Consider the following 25420-nt stretch of genomic DNA (forward strand, 5'->3'; position numbering starts at 1 on the left):
GGTGGCCTGTGGGGAGCAAGGGGAGAGGAATCTTTTCTCTGCATAGACCGATACAAAACAGATGACTAATGCCTGGAAAGTAATAAAGGCAGGGACAGAAGCATCAGGGGATTTGGATGTATTTTGCTTGCTCACGGTTTTCACCCCTAGGTTTGCTACTGCGTCTCTCAGCTGAAAGCACAGCTGCTCTTGTGAGGATACATGTGCACCTGATGGTCACATTCTGAAATACCATCTCCAGGGAGCATGGCTGAGCCCATCAACACCAAGCTGGCTGGGACCACCAGGCTCTGTGCTGGGTTAATGCCCAAAGGAGAGCTGGTTATCCAGAAGTGGCTGCAGCAAAAGGTGACACCTCACCGTGTGCTTACTTCAGCTACGCCTCAGACAAGTTACACATATACAGCTTCGGATATTCACAAATCCCAAGTCTTTGACTGATATCAACTCCAGTTTTCGTTAACACATAATTAACTGCTGTGATTCCAAAGAAACATTTAAATACGCAAATAAATTTATTAAATCCTTAAGATAGCTGTTTGAATTTCCAGACAGCTTTTATGGGAAAAGAAGTAACTGGCAACAAAAACAAGAAAGAAATCTTTATGGCTCCAACTATAACCAACACAGTTTTTATTTTGATTCCTCTCAGCTTGAATGCTACACCTCCCCACACTTCATATATGCCTTCTTCAGAAATAAGATGTGTATGATGTTTAGTACTTACATATGCTATACAGGTCTCCTTCCATCACAGGGAAAATACACAAGAGCACACGTACCCATCCATGCTCTACATTTTGTACAAGTTCATCCTGCATACAACCCCAGAATGGCAGCAAAAATATAGCCTAGCATAGAATGGGACTCTAATTTGGAAAATGCAGTGACCACTTTGACAGCCATAACACATTGAGTTGCATTGGTAGGAACACAGGTCACACAATGGCAGGGCATGTAGGACATGACATTACAGTGCATTCACCTAATGTGCTAATGCCGCTGCCAGTCTGGTGTTTGATGCTTTTCATCCATCCAAGTAGACACATCTCTCCATTCCAGTAAGCATTTTACTAGCGCTTCCACATTCTACTTAAACATTTGTTTCTGTGAACATTCTCAGTGGCTGTCTTGTATCTGGGCCTACACTGAGTGGAACAAGTTTTTCTATTAGGCTTTTGATATGAATGACAGTGCTTACAGGTCTGCAAGCATCACTGAACAAACTGGATTGTGGTCTTTTTTGCTTTGTGCTCAGATACTTACTGAAGCTGTATATATTAAAACAAAACAAAATCCAAATGCTAAAATTTTCTTTTATTGTGGTTTAAGTGGTTTTAAGTGCTGTTGCTTGTGCTTTGAATGACAAATGTATAGAGAACATAGCAAAATTGGGCAATTTAGTCTGTAAATTATAAGCTTAGGTCACATGCCATTTGTTGGCTGACTGTTCCAAAGATCATATTGCAAAGCTCCATTTGCTCAGTTCTTCATATATGAAACTTTTAAAACTGGGATGAAAGCCACACTGTGCAAATTTGACTACAGGGATTCTGCTGCCCTTGGCAAACAGCAAATATCCAACCCCAAAAACCTGCAATCTACTGTGAAAATATTTACTTAACAGTTTTCTACACCAAACAGGCTTATATTGTATTTTTATTGCATCTACCTCTTCTGTTGGTAACAAATAACATTCAGGACATCAAGGCTATAGTACCTTACTTCTGAGGGTATTAATTCACAAATATTAAATGCTAAGTCTCAGAAATGCTAAGGAAAGTGTTTAAAAAGTAGACAATGTAGAGAGAATTTCTGTTTTGGCTGAGGACTAACTCTTTTGGTGTGAAGGGACATTTCAGCAAACGCTATTCCTGAGGTAAGGATAAAATTTCATAAAACTACAGGACTGTGTGTGTAGGACACAGCTGTACATTAGAAGAAGGTTCCATATCTAAGTCTGCCATTAATCTCCTGTTGACTTTACTGAGTGAATTATTTCCTCTAGTGTCTTAGAAGTTAGGTTGCAAGCTTTTGAAGGACTATTATTCAGTAAAGGATACATCTTCCATGTGCTGCAGTGGGGGTGCTTCAGCCCTAGTCAAGTGATGTCCTTTCCTTGGCTGTATGAACCCGTAACTTTCCAAAGTCATCTACACTGTTTAAGAATATGACACTGAGCTCTTTATAGTACAGCAATCAGAGTCTTTCTAAGAATCCATCTGTTGACTCCTTGTCTTCTTTTTCATTCTCATCTCTTTTTTTAGTCAGTACGAAGGGGAAGAAGAAGGCGGGGGGTGGGGGGGGTGGGGGGGGGTGGGAGAGGCATGTGAACAGCAGAATGCAGAACTATCCTGCCACACCTCTTGTGTTTGATATCCACAGAAAAAAAAGAAAAGACCTGTGAAGTGGCTGGCAGTAGACTCAACCTCAAACCTGTAAAGTTAACAGAGTTTCCAACATCTGGATTTACTTGCCTATACTGTTAACAGGTCACTGAGTGGTATGGATTTGAGGGGGACTTGCAGACTGATCTTTATTAATGTGAGGAAATACAGTAAGTCACAGTAGACAGAACTTACAGTTTTATACAGTACAAGGTACAGCTGGACAAAGGTGTAAGTTTGGGGCTCCAGCTGCTAGCACAGCATCAACACTCAGTAAAAACAAGCACTGCGATACACAGAAAATGGGTGAGATTAAGAAAAAAAAAAAAAGGCAGGTTTCAAGGACCAAAACATTACTGTTATGTCAGGCATGGCACTAATAGATAGCAAATATTCCGAATTTTTCAAGTACCTAAATTCCATCTGGGGATCTGGGAAGGCTTTTTTAACTTAAATGAAAGCAATGTGAATCCTGCCAGCTTCACTGACTCATGCATCTTGACTTGTTTGAACTCAGAACAGTTTATGCTGCTGACCTTTAGTTAAGCAGGATTTTACCTCTCATGTACTGTTTTCCTCTTTCTTATGTTGTCATAAGCCTCTCTGGAAAAAAGTGATATATTCCCAAATGAAGGATTGCCAAGTGGTTCACCTGTTTTTCTCATTTAAACAGTAGTGCTTTCTCATATATTCAACCAAACAGGAAAAGTATCTCCACCTGACAAACTTAGTTGTGCCTAGCAGTCTCACTTTTGCCAGACTTCTTGTTTGTTGAACGAGTGGGCTGAATATATTCTCATAGTAGTGTAGTGTTTACTCTCTGTTCTAAAATAATGGAGAATACCTCACAGTAGAATATGGGATATGGCTTTCCAGGGTGTCTGTGTGAAATATCTGTTATCCAGTCACTGCAAAAGAAACAAACTGCCCTTTAGATTTTTTTTAATGAACTCACATTCAAGTTCTACCTCTCAGAGAAAATGTTGATCACAGCACACATGTATTATAAAGAAACGCAAGCTAAAATTTATTATGCATAAGCACAGAAGAAAAAGCCAAATACCTGACACTGATTTTTTATTGATTTTTGTGTAAAACACGTTATATGGAAAAATAGATAAGAGCATCACTAATAATTTATAATAGCCCTGTTCAGAGACAGCACAAATTGCCAAACACAACTACAAAGAGAATATTGCACATGAGAGATAATCCTATGCTCACTGCAAGACATTGCCAGCAAGGCATCAGAAACAATATATAATTATAGAGATCATTGTTCAAGTCAGTTCGATGTGCCACTTATTTCAAAGGCTGTAATCTAATTAATTCAAGCAGTATCATATAATGATACAATATCAGTACTGCAACATTAATCATTACATTGATAGAAAATACTACAGGATGAACAACCAAGAAATCAAAAACTTGTGTATTAGGAGATGCACTGTCTGAAAGGAACTATGCATATGCATCCACTACCACTGGATATATGAAAATACTATACTATACTGAAAAACTCAATCTATCTAATCTTTATGCACTTGATATATTTAACTTTCAGAGGAAACCTTCAAAGAGGAAAGCTGTTTCCTAACTATATTCATACCTGTGAAATTTTATAGCCACTTGGGAACTCAGTGGCTCATATTAATAATTTCCCTTAGTGCTAGTAGGGCAGCATGTATAGCTAATAACATGTAGACACAAACAGACAGACACACTATTTTATAGGTAAGTAATGCCAAATAAAAATACAAATGTACTTGCTCATGTTGGCACATCATATAATGCACAATGTTGGGACAAAAAGTTAAATGTGGCACCAATTCACAGTAATCATTACCACAAGCTAGACAGGCAAAGAACTTGTAAAACAATTACAAAATAATTAATATCTAAATAATTCAAGAACACGGGCACTTAATTAACTTGCATATAGTTGCCACAGTTAATAAAATTTCAAGATAAAATTAAACACATATATGGAACCTGTAATAGAACTGTATTTTAGACAATGTTAAGAACGAATACCTTAATATCCATAGAAAAAATAACCCGTTGCTAAATATATACAGATCTCAATTTTCTAAGATGATGTATAGTTCTGTATTACATATTAAGCACTACTTTTTTTTTACTGAACTGTAATGAAAAGAAATTAAGCTTATTTCATTATTCATTTTCATTAGGCAGTAAGCGATTTATATAAAGCTACACAAAAATAGCAGGCTATTCCTCAAAATATGTATTTACTCTCCTAAGTAACTAAGAAGACATGTAAATTAACTGTTTATATTCAGGCAATCAAAAATAAACTTTAAGCCTCAGGTCTTTTTTCAATGAGATGTCCGAATATGAGTTTTTCTATAGAAATGAATAAGGATTCCTAACGTGACTGAACATATGCATGATATGATACATAATGTGTAGTAAACGTGTGAGTGTCATTTTACTTTCAGACTTAACAGTGTCTTGTTAGAGTGAACTGGTCCTTATAGACTACAAAATATTAAATCACAAGTCAACTTGTTATTCCAGTTAGCAGGAAATAGATGGCCTAGCAGGAAACCATGTCTTATTGTAGCACAAATATTTCACAAAATGTCTTTATATATTTGAGCTAAAAATATCATCTATTTATTAATACTTCAATATTTCAACCTTTCAAGTAACTTATAAAATCAAAACACATTTTTAATTTTCTACACACACAGTTTGAAAAAAAGGAGCAATACATAATTATCCTTCCCAGACAACTTTAGCAGTTCAAAATTTAACAGTTTGAACACTCATGAAGAAACTTAATGATGAAATAACTTTTTGCATAGGCTAGAGGGCCAACACATTTCTGTATATACTGTCAGTGGTTGCATTACAGTACAATATATATTGACTTTGACAGGAATTTTTAATTACTACCGTATCTTAGTTCTGTAACATTATCGCTATTACATCAAATTAATTAGGTAATAGTAGGGAATAGCAGCGTTTATTGCCTATTCTACAGAAGTGTAGAGTTACTACAAAATAATAGCAGCATATTTAATTTTGAAATGTCATCAGATTCTCAACAGCAATGGTCTCTGCCTTAAATTTGTTCAGTAGTATAAAATTCTGCTCGTAGTTATACCATCCCATTCTAGTGATTTTAATCAAGTTTTGGGCACAGGACTGGGGTAGATGCGCATGGTATTTATCCCGTTACAATTCTCCATGACTTTGTGTATTCTGAGATTTTTTAAATTAATCTTATTTAAAGAATTGAAGCACAAATGCTTAAGCCATATGTGGTTTCCCTTTGCAATAATGGAATAGGAAACAGGTCAGGAAATTCGGTTACATATAATTCTGCAAGCCTTTCAAGAACTGTACAGTCTTCTGTATTGGAATGGCAAAATACAGGCAAAATAAATTAGAAGTTTTAACTGTCTCTTGCCTCTTGATTTGCAGCAATCCCAGAATACACACAGACTCAATGTGTAAGTTTGGGGAATATGAATACTACAATGAAAATAAAATTCTTGTAGATTTTTTGAATTCAGAACAGCATGATCTCTTTAATTGGTGTAATCATGGACAAAGTTTGAATCTTGATTCTTGTTCTGTGGAGATGTTGGTTTCATTACAGAGATAGTGAGATTTACAGGACTAGAGATTTTTATGGAGAAATTCAAGTTTAAGTACTGTATATTTCTGATGTATCCTACTGATGACAAATTCTTGCAAAGTAATAAATAATAAGTGAAGGTCCAGCTAAGAAAGTCAGAGATCATCAAAGATCCTAGACAGTACAAATATAGATAAGAAAAATATAATTTCATACAAGTAAAAAAATTAGGACCAAACCTACATTCTGATTTACTGAAATAGAGGTTTTGCTAATGAAGCAGAGGCAGCCTGAAAAGTATGAGTTGAGTTTGGCTCTTTTGTTAGAGGAGAGTAGAACCTGACAAAGCAGTAGTAATTGTGAACGTGCTTTTGAATCTCACAGGAAATGCAAATGACAAATTTTAGAGATAAATTCATTTTTAAGTATAAGAATAATAATTTATTTCTTAAAAATTCAGGCATATCCCAGAGACACTTGTAAAAGTAAGGCTTTCATATAAAAATAGAAGATTGAATTTGCACAAAAAGATATTAAGAATTTAAGACAGACTCTGGGAAATTCATATGTAATAACTGAAACAGCAGTGTAAAAACATATAGAACATGAATATTGTGATACTTCACTGTTGTACCAACGTATTGGACGTTTCACAGTGAAAATGGATTTTTATTGTTGCAGATTTCTCAGTTTTTTTTAAACATTTTAAAATATTTCCTGATATTTTGAAATAATTTTAAAATAAAAAAATTAGTTGCTTGCACACATACCTGCATGTCTTTCTATACAACACTATTTTGAATTTTCATTAGATGATGTACGGAAATAAACAAATGCCAAAGGTCTAAAATCCTATGTAATACTTTGGAAAAAACAACCCTGTTAGTACAATACTATTTGCTTACAAGATGTACAATTACACCATAATTGAAAGTGGTTTTGCCTATTCAACTTGTGAAATGGTGTAAAACCACACACAAATAGATATATACTGTACATGTGCAATACATCATTAAAAATTAATTTGTTTCAAAACCTGATTATTTCCTAAATTGTTAACTTTATTAGTCTATATTCTGAACTCACTAACAAGGAGTGTGATTTTAATAAAATAAACACTGCCCAGAAAATGTGGCATTAATAGATAGCACTCTGACACATATGCTCTAAGTCAAATATCTGGAAAGCATGATTATACTAAAATACTGTTGTGATAAGACTGTGCAAAGGAATATTAAAAATTCTGATTTCGTAATAATCTGGCCTCTGTAACTCAAAACAAAAATACTTTTGTAGCTATCTGAAGTAGACTTCTCATAGTTTGGTTGACAGCCTGTACTATACACCAAGCAAGTCCACAATGACTTTACTCATACTTTAACTCAACTCCTACAAATATAAGTTTATGACAAAAAAACCTCCAAACCCCAAACAGCTACAACAGTGCTAACAGATAATGATTTATCATCACATCACAGTTATCCTTTCTGGGGAGAGATGTGGAGCAGATCCACTTGCTTCTTCTATAACATGGCTTTTCTCCCATCCTCTTCGAATTCTCCTCAGTTTCCTACTTACACAAGGCAAAAATAAAATGATCTTACCTAGAATTACAATGGAAGGCAGAACAAGGGCAAGAACAAAATTTGGTGGTGTATAAAATCTGTAATATTCTCCTTCAAAAGCTCTTTTCCATCCGTAAATCAGTACATGGAAAGTACTTATGAGCAGAGCGACGTATCCAAGTGTAGACTTTGATAAAAGAGAAAACAGGGGAAAAAGAAGAGATAATGGGACTTGGTCCTGAAAGCTCTAACCCATTATTTTAACACTTTTATTAGACATTGTGTTCAAATCTCTTAGCTATACGCTATTTTTAATGGGTAGTGTGTGGTTTAAAGTTATCGTTCTGAAAACTATGGGTTGAACTGAACACTGATTTACAACATGTCTCTGCTAGCATCTGTAGGCCTTAATCAAAGTTGAAATGAATATGTTTGCCCAAATTCTAAGTAGTGGAAGTCAACCTCAGGATATGTATATGAATAAGGAACAATGCCAGTGAAGTTACTGGAACTACAGTTCCCCATTTCTTAACTATGAGGGTAGATCACTTCCAAGATTTGTGATTATGGAACAATGCAATTCTCCTGAAGGAAATCTGAGCCTAACACTCCAGATTTTTATCACTGAGAGGTGCAGTTTGCTTTTTTCTCACAATGGCCTACATCCATTTCCCTGAAGTTAACGTAAATAACCTCACCTCTTGCCATCAGCTGTTGCCTGGTTAATGGGAATACCTGGACTGCCCGACTTGGGCATATGGCACAACAAAATTATGCAGTTAGTTTATCATAAACAGGTAGTGCCTGATGGAATGTGAATTAGAAGGTTCCCACAGCACCCTGCAGAGGACCTCTTATATAATCCAGAGCATGCCACAGAAGGCAGTGTTAATAGGGGTCATTTGCCATTTCTATGAATCTGCCCTTTTAAGAACCCTGTAGCTGTGCTGTTCTGCAGACTCTAGTTAAACGTACCAACCTTGACTTTTCCAAACTATGGTTAAAAAAAAAAAAAAAAAAAAAAAAGACTACTATGCTTTGAATTCTGATGGTGATCAAATGAAGAAAACCTCTTTTTGGCCAAAACTGATGTAATTTGGTTGACTAACTTGGTTGAAAAACATCTGTAGAAAATTACAGAAACAGAATGAATATTAAGAATGGTAACTGACTACCAAGGTTTGGTTTCCTTCCAGCAAACAGAGAGGCAAATTAAAATTCATCCTAAGGGTCTATTATAGTCAGTGAAAGAATTAATTCTTTATACTTCAAGATGAACCAGTTTCTAGGAAGAGAAGAATGCCTGAGCTAATACTACTTGCAAGGATTCACGGATATAATGGTAGGAAAAAGAAAATACTTTTAGAGGTTGGTACCATGGGTTTTTTTCAACTTCCCAATACCCATGCACTTTTTTGCCAGTGCTTTCAAAGCCATGTTGGTACGTCTTAGGTATGCTGCAACCTTTTTTTTTTTGAAAAAGAACTATCTGCTCCCAAAATGTCCTATATATCCGGTTGATATGCTGGAGGAAAGGGATGCCATCCAGAGGGACCTCTACACACTTGTGAGGTGGGCTGATGCCAACCTTATGAAGTTCAACCATGACAAGTGCAAGGTCCTACACCTGGGTCGGAGCAATCCCAGGCACAGCTACAGATTGGGCAGAGAAGAGATTCAGAGCAGCCCTGCAGAGAAGGACTTGGGGGTGTTGGTCAATGAGAAAATGAACATGAGCTGGCAGTGTGCGCTCATAGCCCAGAAAACCAACCGTATCCTGGGCCGTATCAAAAGGAGCGTGACCAGCAGGTCGAAGGAGGCCAGGTTGGACGAAGCCTTGGGTAGGATGGTTTAGTGTGAGGTGTCCCTGCCCATCGCGGGGGGGGGTTGGAACTAGATGATCTTGAGGTCCTTTCCAACCCTAATTCTTCTATGATTCTAAGAAACAGAACAATCAGACAACCACTTGTGGATATGAAAATTACATACACAGTATCTAAACAGAACTTATGCTAAGAAGTTTGGACAGCAAACAATACTATAAAACCTGATGTTTGAATATGTTATTTCAGATTTTTGCTGGTATTACTGTCCTGAATTCATTGTTGTTGTATCACTGCCAGCAGGGAAGAAGGCACAACTGAATCATATCCCTCACTTCTTTGTCAGCCTTACTGGTGAGAACTATACCAATTCTTGAAAAAGGAACTGGAGGGAAATGTTATACAGACTCTTCCCAAAATAATAAAAAAAATGAAATAAAAAATGCTTGTTTACTTTCCATATGCAAACTACAGTTTTAAGACACCTATACAGTCTTTCCATCTAATGGTCAAAATGGAAGCTAAGAGTTACATCAGTATGTTTTGAACTAACATCACAAGGAAAAGAAAAACATATGATGCACCCCTATTAAGTTCATATTTTAACTTGTGGAAGGTTGCCATATCCTTCTTTGAAGTGTTGATAGACCCTGTGCTAGTATGTACTGGAGCATTTGAACTGCTCATCTAAAAATATGACAACAAACACATTTCTATAGGAGCTTCTCTCAGCTACTGATGGTATTTTCTTCTAGCAGGCCCTTAGTTGCTGTGTTTCTGTGCTGTACCTTTTGACAGTAATAACACCGCTTAGCTAGAAAGAGGGTGTCCTCCACACAACTTAGCATTCTTAAGTATTTCATTTGTTTAGTCAGGGCAGATCTACACTAGGAAATTCCATTAAGAACATTTATCCCAGTGTGCAGCTACTGACAATGAGTTTTCCAGAAATACAAGCAACTCTGCCTGTGTTTGTTACTTAGGTAAAATGCCACTGCAGAAAGCTACATCAGTACAAACCTTTGTTATAAAGACTTGATTTTTCTGTATCTGCAAATGTTCAACACTGTCTGTATAGGGTGGCCAGGGCTCGGCACAGGATGCTAACTTATCTAAGGGCAGAGGACTTCTGAAAGCAGCTAGAAGGGATACTTTTCCTTCACTGGTAAATTTACATTGGTGAGTGAGTAGCAATAGCAGTTTTAAGTCATGGGAACCCTCTGTCTAAGCTCTAGGAGTAATGCTGGGAAAAGGGGAAGAGCATCTTTGGTTGCTTTGCTTCTCTATTTGCCGTAATACTGTGTTTTCTGCAAGCTAATTAGATTAGCACATTTCCTGTGTACTTCCCTATCTTTCAGCTTAAAGGTTAGCGAAAAACATAGAGGAAAGGATGCAGGAGGAAAATCCTAAAATGTTACCAAGAAGATGTACATATATAGAGACACAATCTGCTGTAGGACAAATCTGCTTCAGGAATTTCCACCTCAATGGTCAAGTAGTTCCAAGCAATTTATATATACAAAAAGTATTTTCTAAAGCCTACATTATGCAAGGTATACTTCTGATTCCCCCAGTAACAGGATATTGCTAAACTTACAAACAGGCTGCAGCAACTCTGACTGGAATCTTACCCATAAAATTGCTACTCAGGCCTCATCCTTCTTTACTCTTGGGGAAAAGTAATCCTGTTGTTGTGGGAGAACCAAGGCAGAACAGCCCTTCCTCAATGTGTGTGCACAAGAAAAGTTTTAATGATACTTTTAACTAATAAAGAAAAGTTTTAGTCTCCAAAGAACTGTAGGATTGTGCTAGCAGACAAAAGGAATTTCTATAAAAACATCAGCTTCCTACTATGCAAATGGCAGGTTTGCAGTGATTTTTGCTAAGAAACCTAAAGCTTAGCTTTCAAAACCAGTATGCTCTGCCCATTGCCACTTTGAGTGATGTGCTTTGGCCTTGAACTGTTAGACCTGAAAACAAAAGCAGTAGTTAGTTATGCTTACATTATATAATTACAGTTTAACTTCCTTCAGAAGACTGAAGGACCTGGTGCAGCACTGCTTGCAACAGTGTTCTCCATTTCCATGTAGCTCAATAAATGTCTTTTTCTGTTTGCAGTGTATTGGTTTAGGCTTGTTATTCTGCTTGCTTTGACAAAATATGAACTCTTTTTTATTTCTTGCCCATGTCTACCTTAGCTCCTTATTCAAATATGTTTAGAAAAGAAAAAGAAGAGTACTTCAGTGGTGTTTAACAAAATTGATGCATTACTTTATCATCCCCAGCTTCTTCCCCACTTCTTTGTTCAGTAGACTCCAACTACAGGTTATGTTAAGATGCCTGCAAAGTTTCATGAGAAATTTACATCACATAGGGTCACCTACTCAGCAAACTCTTCATCACTGTCTCATTCTGTGGCTTCTTCATTTGGATGTCATGAGTGTTCCTTTCTGAATTGTGATGAAGTAATTAGATACTCGTTTTGTGCAGTGGTCAGCTCTGTACTCCAGCCACTCCAAATTTTCTGCGGGTCTCTTAGCTCCTGGTAGGGCTGACACAGTAACTTTCTTTTGCACTAACTATACAATTTTCTCATATCTCCATTCATACTCATACTCTGAGGGAAGGAGTGGAGCCTACACTGCTTTTCCTCTCAAAGTCATCTTCCCATAATTAAAGTATTTTTCGGCACTGACACTCATGTTGTGAAACTAGGCTAGGTAAGATGGAGGCATCTCCAAAACAATTGGGGATATCAAAGACACCAGTGATTTCTGGGCAAAAACATTCACACCTTGGGTTTCTTTATGGTATTAGGCAGACTGTGGTAGAAACCTGTTTGAACTACTGTAGGTAGGGGAGATGCTGCTCAGGGCTTGTACTACTGGAACAAGGCTAGAAAACAGTCTGTACTGTATATGTTAATAATTTGTTAATCCTAAACTCAGATTTTCTTAGTAGGACTCAAGACTGAGTATGTTGTAGTAGTAGTAAAACTCTTTAGAAGAGGTCAGACCCTTATTTTGATGAAACTGCATTTACCAAGATGAGCAAGAAATAGTACGTTGTTCTCAGTGCGAAGTGCTAAGGTGAGAAACTGTGTAAGTGTGCTGACTGTCTGATTCTTCATCTGTCAGACGCAAAGCAAGTTCAGCAATTATTTTAGCAAACCATCTGAGATTCAGGACTAAAGCTAGAGATACACTGTTTTCCCTAGCACTGAGATGATGGGCTAATAGTTCCATTGTTTGAGATGAAGGAAATTAAGCTAAAATTCACTTCGTCATATTGCACTTCAGTAAAGAAAATATAAAAGGCATTAAGCATTATGAAGTTTTATCTGTTCTTGCATACTGGGTACAATGAAGCTTGTGCAGAAATGGAGCCTCCTTTTACTTTAGTGAGGGATCACTGAAAGTCTGTTTTCTGACTGAATAAAGCAAGAGGACTTTTTTGAAGGACAAGTAACTAAATAAAGAACAACTTACTTCCTGAGAAGTAATTAATGACAAAGTAAAATATATTTACTGGTCATTAACTGTTAGTAGTTCAGTATTTTTTGTGAGAAAAAATTGGAAATTATCATAATTAATTACCAATACCAGTTCTTTTCAGCATGTATCAACTGTAACCTCTAGAGCAAACAACTTGGTCCAAATCAAATTCCTGAAACAGATGATTGATTAAAGTTCGTAACTACTTAAATTTGGAACTATTTTGACTTTGTTTACAGTGGAAATAACTGCAGTAAATCTGACACAATAAAAATGCCACTGTAGACACATCACGATGCGATTATTGTGTGGGTTTTGACTCAGACACGCAAGCTGGAAATTTAAAAATCTGAGTAAGGAAAAATAAGACACAACTGCTGGGTTTGTGGCTGGAAGTCGTTACTGTTTAAAGGCATCACCTCAGTCACAAGTGAATACATGTTTTTGCTTTTGCACTGATTTACATCATCCAACAGCAGTACTATTGTTTCCCTGAACAGAGAACTTTGGAAGGCAGGAATGCTGCAACAATAAAAAAAATGGGTACTGACCCCCTCTGAAGGCTCAAAAACATGGGCATGAATAAACAGTTCTATCAGGGGAACTCCAATTTGAAAAATTTTTCGGCCAACTTTTTGTACACCTACCCAGTGTGTTCCACCAACAGAAACACTAGGGGAAGGGAGGACATTACAGACAGAAGACTTGTGACAGCTACAGCCTATGGATGGATTTTTAGCAAAGAATGGCCTCGTTCCCAAGTCAGCAAGTGCCTATGTGGAGCTTGACATGAATCGAGGATGAAGGAGGACGTGGGTAAGGAAGCAAAAGTAACAGTGCAAGCAAGATAAGAAACTGGAATGTGCTAAGATACAAAATAGTGAACTGTTAGCAAGTTTTAAAGATTAAGTTCCCATATGCCTATTTGATTAATTGTATACTAGTTGCTGTGTGCTGCAAGAATATGTATCAAAGCATAATATACTAAGCTATTGTATAGGTAGCTGATTATAATACAGCAAGCTATTGAATATGTATCCAATTATACTCCAGCAAGCTATTGAATATGTATCCAATTATAATACAGCGGGCTACTGTATATGTAGCCATAGTTGCTGTGTGTTACAAGAATATGTAAGCTATTGTATATGTAGCCGATTATAATACAGCAAGCTATTGCAAGCGGATGCAGACAACAGTATAAAAAGGATAGATGCTTTGTAATAAACGGCTTTGGTCTGATCACATTGATCTCTGACTGAGTCCATATTTTTTCTGCAGCAACAGCCAAAGAAGCATTCCTCGTCACTCCCTTTAAAATGTAAATTATGAAGCACAACCCAAGCCCTGAACTGTTAAGTCAGTGCTTGCATTCTAAAGGTTGGAATTTGTACAGTGACAGGTCTAAGAATTAGGCAAAATTATGACAGTGACTGTGTTGAAAAACAGTTAATCAGAAAAGAGAGAGTTAAGACTAGAGTACTGCCTCTAAAGTCAGAGAACAAAACAACAAAACCAAAACTGTGTGTACACACTTGCGAAATCTATCACAAGACTGAATTCTAATAAAATTTTACATCATTAACTGCTACCTAAACCTAAGGACAATTTTGTTTGGAAGCGAACATTAGGTTGTTTATTAAAGCCTGTATTTCTCAGTATTTTGTGCTGATTAGGTCTGCATGCTGTAGATATTTATCTAAGGAAAGAGGGCATCAGAAGACATGCCAAGACCTGGAAAAGCCGCTGTTTTAATAAACAAAGCTAGTGGGTATTTTCAGCTAATAGGAATAACACAGTTGAGAGCTGTATTAATTTGCACACAGTGGAAGGGAAGCAAAACTGAATGGCTGTCAGAGGCCTGTGTAATAAAAATCCTGCAGGACAAATTAAATCTTCAATTTTAACAGTTGTGTGCATCTACATATAGTAGCATCTCATCAGGATCATTGCCTTTTGTGAGTTTGGCCAAATTTATCTAATTTGAATTCATCAAGAAATTGTAACAAGGGAAAAGGAATAGATTAGTGCTCATTTGGTCTTAGCTATGTGATTACTTAAGATCAAGAAGTGTGAAATGCAAATTCCCATTCTAATACTCATGAAATGCTTAATTACTTTCATGGTAATATATCTGCTGAGTAAGGATATGTTGTTTCTATTAACTTACCAGAGAGAAGGGAAAAATAAGCTCTCATCATGTTGCAAAGTGCTTTTGTTCATCATCATTATCATCAAGGAATTCTTATTAACAACAAAACCCCCTTATTTAAAAAGTAACCCACCTGAATGAAACTGAACTCCCTCCAGTTTAAGGCACTGTTTACTGAAGGGATGGAAGTTACTGCCAACAAAGCAAGCAATCCAAGACTCATTATTCCAAAGGAGATATACATTTCAATTCGCCACACTTCTTCCTCATTCCAAGAATTTTCAACATTTGCATGAACCTGATGAAACAGCAGAAAGGAAGCACTTTATTTTACAGAATATTAAAAATATCACAGAAGTTATTTTGCTGAGTAAAAGTCTACAGTCACAGGACAACTATAAAATGGGGTCAAATATTTTAGAGGTTTCCTCATGTCTTTGAGAAAAACAACTATTCCCTTGCCACTGGTATTGGCTCTTGTTAGATTAGATTATGTTAAACATGGAAGCTTGAATGAGTTGTTAAAATAAAATTTAACATTATATACTATTTATAACAAGTATGTTATAAAACCAGATAAATCTGTGTATTCCTGTATACTGTAGAAAAGTAGCTGTGTTCTTCAGACCCTTGAAACTTAAATTCTGTAACATAAATTGGGTGAACCGGCAATTTGTTTTTAGTTTGTAGCATTTAGAAACAGTTTAGCATCATTTCCTTGTTTTGCTTCAGCTCCTTATGCTAAGTCAAAGTTACTTTGCCTATTTCACTGTTGACATCAGATACATCCAAGATTGTTCTCACTAGAGAGCTTTACCAGAAAAAAAAGAAATAACTCAGGTCCTTAACAATTGAGAGGCTTGGATATTTAACTAGTTTTCCACTTTCAGGTGAACTATTGTAATACGGCATGGCTTTAAAGAGGCTGACCAAGAGTATTAGCAAGTAAGAATTTTACAATATTATTAAAACCAAGATAATTTCTTAGTATCAGTGGGTCCTTTACTAAGTGTGAACAGTTACAGTTTCTTGCTGCCTTTTAATAGTTTTCCTCTTCCTGCCTTTCTCTTCAGTTCAGTTTTTCATGATAGCCCTTTTAGAATTTGTGGATCCAATCCCTTCTAATTTGTTCCATTTGATTTCCTTAGTTTGCTTTTATTTCTGTTCCATCACATCTGTATTTCCTGCAGATTTTATGTGCTGAATGGCAATGCTGTTTTTCTGGCAATGCTGCTTTTCTGGCAATGCTGCTTTTCTGGCAATGCTGCTTTTCTGCTACTTTCGAAGTGACAATAAGCTACCTCAGTGACAAACAGGAGCATCAGACCCTCTTCTAAAGGATGACAGATTTATCAGAGATTGTTTCAGGGTTATGCAAGACCAATCGCTCCTGGGAACTGTGAGTCAATCTCTATTGCCTGTAATAGATGATGTTCACATACTTTTAAATGAATATTTTTACTACTGGTCCAAAAATGTTACAAAGTAACAGCATTTTTATTTTGTAAACACAGATGTATCTGTAAGTATTATTATCTACCCTTCTACTTTTCACACTTGTAAATGCACTTATGATATACAATACTTCCCCCATATGTTATGTATACATAGAGAGAAATGTACCTCAGAAGTTTGCTGTTGTTGTTCTTATCCTGCCTATCCTACATTCTCCTTGTGTACATTACTATCAGTGGTTTAAGTAGGACACATCCTTGATTTCTCCTACCCCACAAACTTGACTGTAACTTGATGCACGAGGTGAGCACAATGCGTAAGTTTCTTCTAGCCTCCTTTCTTATTTGGCACTAGCTATGCATAAGATAACCCATAACATTCTCCACTGAAAACAGTGGAACAGGTTAAGAAAACAAGCATATTGTATTCATGAGCCATATGTATACAGCCAAGGCATTTTTGGCTCACTGAACTAGTTTGTCTTACCTGTTGGTACGCCATATTGAGGAACAAGTATCGCTCCGATCTCCTCATAGGCAAGCAGAGGCTGTATGCCACATGCACTGTTGCAAAGAAAAAACTGAGCAGTCCAAGCTGCTTTCGACACTGGAGCCAGTTGTCCAGCCAAAGTGGAAATCTCCTATACTTAGTACCATAGTAAAACTGATAAGCAGCTGCAATAAGTCCTGGTAAATACACTAGAGAAAGTAAAGTGACAGCAACAATCGGTAGAGTCTTGTTCACAATCTCAATAGGGATCTTGTAAAAGTCACTCTGCTGATTTTTCACGTATGGATGGATTACATCTCTGACGAACGAATAGATGAAGAAAAATGTTGCCAGGCTAATGGCAATCACTACAGGCCCCTTCCACAGTGTGAACAGTTGCAGAGGTAAGTTTTCAATCTCTCTTGAAGATGACAATGCCCCCAAATCAATAGGAATAAAGCCTAGCTGGCGGGCAAGCTCAATAACTTGATGGCGAGCCTGAACATTGTTACTGCATATGTAGACCTGTTGGGAAAGTCAAGTGAATCATCTGTAGTCAGAGAGAGACTCAAAGGGAAAAACCCACCCAAACCACAAAAAAGACTTAAAGGCCTCCAGGTCAAGAGGACAGCACTACTGCTGAATTGTACACTGTTGTCCCGGTTTGTATCACCAAGACAAGAATGAAACTACATACAAACCCAGCTAAAGTGAAAATATGCACACAAATTTAGCAACAAAGTAACCAAAATGAAATTGGCCTTTTCTTGACTGCAGGATGCCCTGGTAATCTGTAAATTGAACCCCACTCCCCACTTCCTACAAGATGTCTACAAGACTGTACTGAACTTGAAACAATGGCTACAAGCATTTCAGAAGATCACAAGTATCTCAAAAACACATGAATCTTGAATAATGGCTGCAGAATAGCTGTCCTGTAAACAGAATGCAGAGAACTGTGTATTCTCTCCATGTATAACAATTTTAGCTTAATTTCACAGAAAAGACAGAAACTAGGAGCCAAATAACAACTCCTTGTAAAGACCAGTTTATTACATAGTGAAAGAAATGCACTGCTACAAAGTAAGTTTAAAGTTCCTTTAAAATTTACAGTGGGGTATAGTTTGCCCATCACTGTTTGCTTTAGAGCAAACGTGATCCCTTTTGACAGAAGTTAATTACTCATAATGCAGTGCTATTCTGAAAGGGGATAAAAACAGTACAGTAAGCATATTTTTTAAATTATGATAATTCTATATCAATTGCATTCCTTTTAAAATCTACCTGAAGTGCCAGAAAACTCAATTTAGCCTCCAGCAGTCATGTTATACCAGTCATTTCTCATATGTTTCTCAGAGTCCATAAAGCCATGAAGGGCTGGGTTCTTGCATAAACTTAAATCCTTTCTATCACTTCTGCAAAGCATGAAAAACATAAAGCTGCCTTTTCTATATGCAGGATAGATCTGGGGAACATACTGGGAAGGAATTTGAACATGACGTTCCCAAGTAGTCCTGGATCAAATGAATGATCATTTAGAAACATATATGCCTCCTTCTGTTTCCTCATATTTATGATCTTGGGACATTCTAAAAGCTAGATAAATTCTTTCTTTCACTTTGCCGTTATGCTGAATGAGTGCATTTTTAGAGCAGCTGATTCCTAAGTCCTTTGATCAGGACTTCAGATTTCTGTGCATCTCTTTCAATAGCTCATGCCATGTAAATCAATATTGAAATTAAAATACTCTGGGAAAGGCTGCTTCTATTGCTGTACAGAGCATAAAGACAAAAATTAATATATGTCCTACAGAAGACACTAAGACCCAACTCCTCTCCTTTGTCTGTAGTCATCTGAAGGTCAACTACCTAGTCTAAGCTAGTATCCACATTTCCTCTGCAATAAAAAGGCATCCCAGGAAACAATTTGGACCATTTACTCCATATATCTTACAGTGGAATGAACTAGATAGACTCTGAAAGTTTTAGTAGCCAATAAAAACTAAACTAAAGGCCCAGCATTTCAGGCATGCTGTGTCAGGCAGGATGAAACTCATGAATTCTGGCTGCTTTCATTCAGTTCCTGTCGTTTTCATCTTATAAAGAAGTTACATTAATACAACATAACATTTACCTGTCTGCTGGCATCCTTTGGTCCTAATTGCAGTGACCAAGCTGAAACGACATTGAACCCTTTGACAACCAGGGAATCTGGGAAAAGTGATGCCAAATACTCTGCATTGGAGTCCGGATATTGGTCTATTCTTGTATTATTGCTGACATCAATCAGAATTTTACCAGCGAGTAAATGTTTGAGGTCCCACAAAGAGGCATAATGTTCTCTGTGTATGGCTACAAAAATGATGTTTGTTTTTGCTACTGCATCTTCATGGTGAGTGACATCAACCACATGGGGAAAGAACTCAGCAGCAAGTTTAGGGTTTCTGCTTCCTACAACTATGTGGTACCCGCATCTGATAAGTCTAATTGTCAATGACTTTGCGAAGTCTCCGCTTCCAATGATGCCTATTGTGATCTTACGAGCATCCTTGATGCCATTGGCAGCATTTGGTAGAAAAGTTTCATTGAGGTTCTTAGGACTTCCCATCATAGAGATTGATTCCATACTTCCAAGACACCACACCTACAATGACTTCTTCTGGGAAAAAAACAAACAAACAAACCAAAACAGGCAACAAAAGGAGAAATTTAGCATAATACAATTTTATGAGACGTAAGAATCCATAAACATCTCTGCGAGCAAAATCTGTGGTTCTAAGTTTCATGTTTTATTTTCTCCTTAATAAAGTATATGCAAATCAATTTTGTAAAAGGAGAAACATAAAATACTTCAGGCACTTCAATAATACAGAAGTAAATGATACTTTTTCCATCTTCTATTCCTATCTTCCACTGGAATACTGGATCACAAGATAACCCTGTGCTCCTGAAACTAATGGTCAATGGGGTAATAAGATACACGTAAAGAATCCTGGATAATCATGAAAAATATTAGAAGGCAGAGATAGCTGGCCTGTGGCTGGTATAAGGACACTGAGTTCAGGGAAGCTCCATTCCATTAAAATCTTATGCAGGTTATTATTGTGGTATCCAATATTGGCCAGGACGGAACGGATGCAAAAATCTCAAACCTGCAAATGTCATTGTACCCATGACAGACATCCATCTGACATACCTGTCAGCCTAGGAGATGGGCTGCCCACAAGCATCCATCAGCAAAGACAACTTGCCAATTTCAACTGCCTTGAAATTTGTCAAGGCCTATTCATGAGATCACCAATGACACTGCTAGGTCAGACTTCTAGATCTGGCTACGGATGCATAAGAATTAACTGTGGGTGGAAAGGTAAAGGATTCAAAGCCAGAAGTCAAAAATGCACTTAACAGAATTTTCCAACTAAGCAGAGAAGATAAATCCTGAAGACAAACACATGGGAAAGCATTCCGTGAAGAGCTAATGGCAGGAAGAGAGAGAGAGATTTCATGCAACAATAAAAACGAAGAGAGTTTTAGGATTCAGTGCAGTAAGGGAGGCTTTGAAGAACAGATGCTAAGGCTCACAGAAAATTAAAAGAAACACTGATACAGCTTTGGAGAGCAGAGTTCACAGAACTGCAGTATAGCTGTAACAAAGACAAACAGACATAAAAAACCCAACAAAACGTTCCTGAGGAGGGAAGTTATCACCTGAAACCACAGTTCAGATATAAGTGGTTCTGCACTGTAGAACAGGAATAAGTTCTGAAAATGAAGGAAGCAATGAGGAATGGCAGGCTAAGAAGAAAAGATAAACCATGAGGTTACTCTCTTGGGAGCTATTCCAGCCCACGTGCAAAAGAGGAGCTGAATGAACCTTTACATAAGCCACCATGGATTAGTTACCGTCACATCACCATAAGGTGATGTGACAGTAACTAAGCATGAACAGGGGACTTTATGCAGCCATCAGCTAGGAATACAGTATGCGTGGTGAACAACCTTCCACAATTCAAAGTAGCTTTGCGTTTCAGAAGTTGGAGGAAGCTACTTAGAAGAATGGGCGCTTTTCATTTCACCTTTGACTAGAAAGGAAGAACTCACTGAAACTGGACTGAGACTCTACATATGGAAAGCAATAGTGACAGTGACCACAAAACCACTATTCTAAGAAAAGATTCTTACAGTGAATCTTTCTGGCAAAAGCAGACCATACAGATTTTCATGCATGCACTGAAAAAAACATTGATTTCTTTCTTACCACATGACCTGAAATTTATCTAACACATGACCAAACTACCAGTATTTCCTGAACCATGATGAGTTCGCATCCAGGAACATAATAAGAATAGCTGTATTTTGATCACATAAGAGATATACATCAACTAGATATGACAGAACACACATGCTTCCACCACAACTACAGAGGCCCACTTTAGTTCATGCCATGTGATGTGAAGGTGCCGCAAAACTTTAGGATAGAAAGGGAACCACCATGAGGAAATGGGCTACCAGTACCATTTAACCATACTGCAGTCTACTTCCAGTTTTTGTCCAAAGGATCCTTAGGAGAGTGGGCATCAAGATTTGAACATGTGGAATTGCTCTGGTGACCGGCTCTCACAGAACCAAACATGACAAAGTTTCTCACTGCCTAGTCTAAGGAAAGTAGAGTGTGAAGAACAGAAAAATAGACTTCATAATAAAACCTCAGGGGATAAGCAGACATGACTTCAGCAAGTAATTTAAGAGATGGAAGGGATCAAAGAGCTGGCAGTTACTGAAAGAGTCTATATTAAATACAGAATAACAGTGTAGAGGCCAGAGAGTGTAAAAGACTGTTTTAACTGCATTGGGAGAGCTTTAATAACCTAAAAAAAAAAAAAAAAAAAAATCACACACACACACACAAATAAAAATTAGAAGGTGTGTATGCACATGGCTAAGTAACAGTACAAAGAGGCAGTGGTATCACGTAGGGATAAAATCAGAACAGTAACAGAACAGTAACAGAACAGAAATGAGTTATAAATAGTGAATGACACGAAGGGCAACAAGTAAAGGTTCCTTAATACAATAAAAGACAGGATGCAAGGTTTATAACTTCACAGGAAAAGGAACAAATTATAGGTGACACAAAGTAGGACAAAGTGTTGAATGTCATCTTTATTTCAACCCTCAGCAGAAAGGTTAACTGTGAATAGATATTTACTGAAATTCCATTTACAGGGAGCCAGTAGGTGAGGTCAAAGTGGGAAAAGGTAAGTTAAGAGTAAAGGATAAAGTTAAAGGTAAGATAAAGATTTTCAAGTCAGCAGATGCTTATGAAATGCTTAAATGCCTAAAATGATGATTGAAGTGACATCTTGAGAACTCAGAGAGGACAAGAGAGACAGACTAGCATGTACCTCTAAAAGAGGGGAGGGGAACTGAGGAAAGCAAAACTTTTTAGCCTAACTTCAGCCTCTGGAAAAAATTTACATCAAGTTACTGAGCAAGCAATTTGTAAATAGATGGGAAGCAGACGATAAGAACTAGCTAAGGTGGGTTATTCAGCAGCAGACTGCAACAAACCCTTCTTTATTCTTTTACAAAATACCTGGTTTCACAGGCGCAAAACAGAGTAGTAGTGATATAAATCTGACATCTGCCCTTAGATAAGCTAAGAAAACACTACAGAACTATGTCAGCCAGAAGGTGACACAGACGTGAAAACCACCTCTTGGAAAAACAACTACTGGAGAAGAAGCCTGAACGCACGCAAACCCGGGCAGTCACTGAACCTGTGGGCACCCGCTCGGGCGTCAGCTTACGGGGCGCGGACTGAGTGGAGGCGCTGACCGGGCGCAGGCCGGTCTCCCCCCAGCAGGCTGGCTGGCGGCAGCGCGGTGCGGGTGTCTACCCCTGAGGAACTCGGCGGGGCCCAGGTCCTGGCCAGCATCTCCAGCTGCAATGACAACATCATCCATGACAAGAGCGGCGACCCCACCGCCGGCCGCTCGCCGCCCCGCCTCCTCCGTAACCCCGGGCAGAGCCGGGGCAGCGCGGCCAGGCCCGGCCGCCGCGGGGCGCGGGCAGCCCGGCTCCACATCACCGCCACGCACCCGGCTGCCCCTCACGGCTGCCGGGGGCCGGCCGCACCCAGCCCCGCTGCCCGACCCACTCCGGGTGGGGGGCAGCCGGCACCGCCAGGCCCGCCACAGCCCGGTAGAGCTGCGGCGGGAGTCCACCGCCACAGCGGTGGGCAGCGGGGAAAACCCGCGGGGCGACGGTGGACGCGGCCGGCCCGAGCGGGCGCCCAGCAGGGATCGAGCTCCTCCTGCCCCGGCCCCAGAGCCGCTCACCTCCACCCGCCGCCTGCAGGACCAGCGCCGCCACTTCTCCGCCTCAGACTCCGGCCCGCAGTGGCGGGCGGGCGGACGGACAGGAAGGCGGTGCCTCTCCTACCGCTGCGACCCGCCCCCTGCGGCCGCTCCTACGCCGCGGCCGGTCGAGCAGCAGCGGGCTGCGCCTGGGGCTGGGGCGGTGGTGGGGTGGCAGTCCTGGGGGTCTGCTGCATGTGGGGGAAGGCGGGGGGGCACGGCCGGGCCGGCAGTGCCCTTGAACTCGGCACCCAGTCACTGCGCTCCCGCCACAACTGCCTCAAGCCTGCGGAACACCCCCAGACTCAGGGTCCCGCTCGTCGGTCCCCAGGCGAGCTCACGGTCCCGAATGTACAAGGCACCTTTCCTTCTGGGCCCCTGCCCTCACCTACTGCTCCGGCCCAGGTGTGTTCTTCCGCGGGAGCTGTCCTCAGGCCGATTTTCCTTGTTCTATCCGCTGCAGGGCCAGGGGTGAGGAATCATAGTCATGGAATCATAGAATGGTTTGGGTTGGAAGCGACCTTCGAAAGTCATCCAGTCCAACCCCCCCCTGCAATGAGCAAGGACATCTTTACCTAGATCAGGATGCCCAGAACCACATCCAGCCTGGCCTTGAATGTCTCCAAGGATGATGCATCCACCACCTCTCTGGCCACCCTCAGCGTAAAAAGAAATTAATTCCTGGTGCGTGTTGGATGTGCCTGCAGCCCAGGCTGCCTTGCCCTGGTGTAAGTAGCAGGGAAGTCACTCCCCATGGTTGCTGTGTACTCTGTGTACTTGTTATACAAAATTCTCAGTGTAACAAGTGTTATACAAAATGGGGGGACATACAGGGTTCAGCCACATAAACATAAAGCGGAAGTCCAAGACCTGAATTCTGTGTTGCTTGGCCAAGGAAATTTCCAGCTGAAGGCGAATAGAGCATTTTCCTGGAGAAGTGTGGCTTCTGATTTACCAAATAAATTCCATCTTTCCTTAGGCTGTGCTGTATATGTAGCAATTTGTAACCCTCGTCCGTTCGTGTTTTACACATTTGGAACTGACCAACATGCATAATAATGTATGCTGCAGCGAAAAACTAATACATGCACAGATGATTGAAAGGAGCCTTATGATTGCAGTGATACACTGAACATACCTGTTTTGATCCTTTGTGTGTGCATGCTGACTTGTTTCTGTAGTGCTTTAACTGAGGACTTAAGCAGAATCAAACATATAATTAATTCAAACATTTGTTTCAATACATAGTCACGAACAAGCATGCCATAGAATTTGAAAAGAGAGCTGAGAAACTTTTCCTCTGTAGTTCAGAGGCCATTTCCCCGCAGTTATTAAATAAGTCACTTTCCTGGCATTGAAAACATTTATTTCTACAGTATTTTTAAATTTGGTAAACAGATGCGTAGAAAACCTGTTGCCTGATTTCCCAAACTGCATTTTCTCTCCCAGACAGTGAGGACAGGGTTGATACTCCATAGAAGCCAGTGAGTCCATTGACACACTACTCAGAACTGAATTGGCCCTTTCCATGGTGAGAACTATTTCAGCCCTCCAATTCCTTATTCTGATGTTCTTCTTTTCTTTGCAATTGACCATCATCCTAGTCTTGTTTTTCTGTAGTCAGTACAATTACAGTAATATGATCTCAAAAATTTTAGTCCAACTAACAAATGTATCAAAAGAAAAAAGCAGAATGTTCTTTTTTTCTATTATTTTTGGCTGATTCTCTTTACATACTACTTTCTACAACTCTTGTCTCCATAAAAGCATTTATATTAAAGTAGGCATATTTAGTCATGAAACTAACTTATGCGCCTCAAAATGATAGTGCATCATGCATAATCAGAGTAGCCACAATCCTGTAATTCTTAATTTATTTGAAGGCTGTAACCTGATTGTTTGTGATTGCTTTTTTGTGGGATTTTTTGACATTATTACTCCAGCATAAGGTCTTGATCAGAAGACTTAGACTTTCAAAAGGAACGTGACCAGCAGGTCGAAGGAGGTGATCCTGCCCCTCTACTCTGCTCTTGTGAGAGCTCACCTAGAGTATTGTGTGCAGTTCTGGTGTCCTCAGCATAAAAAGG

General features: G+C 39.0%; 1 protein-coding gene across 10 annotated transcripts; it reads right to left on the reverse strand.

Moving 5' to 3' along the window:
* Positions 1-1296: 1296 nt before the first annotated feature.
* Positions 1297-23787, reverse strand: STEAP2 (STEAP2 metalloreductase). Of its 10 annotated transcripts, XM_065666418.1 has the most exons (7): positions 23316-23439; positions 22691-22918; positions 19109-19633; positions 16973-17500; positions 15165-15329; positions 7602-7749; positions 1297-3295 (listed from the first exon to the last, which is right to left on the reverse strand). In XM_065666418.1, exons 3-7 carry the CDS (start codon positions 19598-19600, stop codon positions 3285-3287), a joined length of 1344 nt encoding a protein of 447 aa, XP_065522490.1. In that variant the 5' UTR covers positions 19601-19633; positions 22691-22918; positions 23316-23439; the 3' UTR covers positions 1297-3284. The 10 variants fall into 10 exon arrangements, with proteins under 10 accessions (XP_065522490.1, XP_065522488.1, XP_065522487.1 ...); XM_065666416.1 differs by lacking the exons at positions 1297-3295; positions 23316-23439 and adding an exon at positions 23722-23787 and having other exon boundaries at positions 6356-7749; XM_065666415.1 differs by lacking the exon at positions 1297-3295 and having other exon boundaries at positions 6356-7749; positions 19109-19630; positions 22785-22918.
* Positions 23788-25420: the final 1633 nt, after the last annotated feature.

Source organism: Lathamus discolor, chromosome 2 (genome assembly GCF_037157495.1).
Source record: "Lathamus discolor isolate bLatDis1 chromosome 2, bLatDis1.hap1, whole genome shotgun sequence".
Lineage (NCBI taxonomy): Eukaryota > Metazoa > Chordata > Aves > Psittaciformes > Psittacidae > Lathamus > Lathamus discolor.

What these genes read in the sequence shown, in the direction of transcription:
- STEAP2 (XM_065666416.1), bottom strand. Translation starts at nt 19,600, where the DNA reads ATGGAATCAATCTCTATGATGGGAAGTCCTAAGAACCTCAATGAAACT. An exon ending in CAAAGGATGCCAGCAGACAG is followed by an intron (nt 17,501 to 19,108) that starts GTAAATGTTATG and finishes CTTTCCCAACAG; the next exon opens with GTCTACATATGCAGTAACAA. An exon ending in TCAATATGGCGTACCAACAG is followed by an intron (nt 15,330 to 16,972) that starts GTAAGACAAACT and finishes CTGTTTCATCAG; the next exon opens with GTTCATGCAAATGTTGAAAA.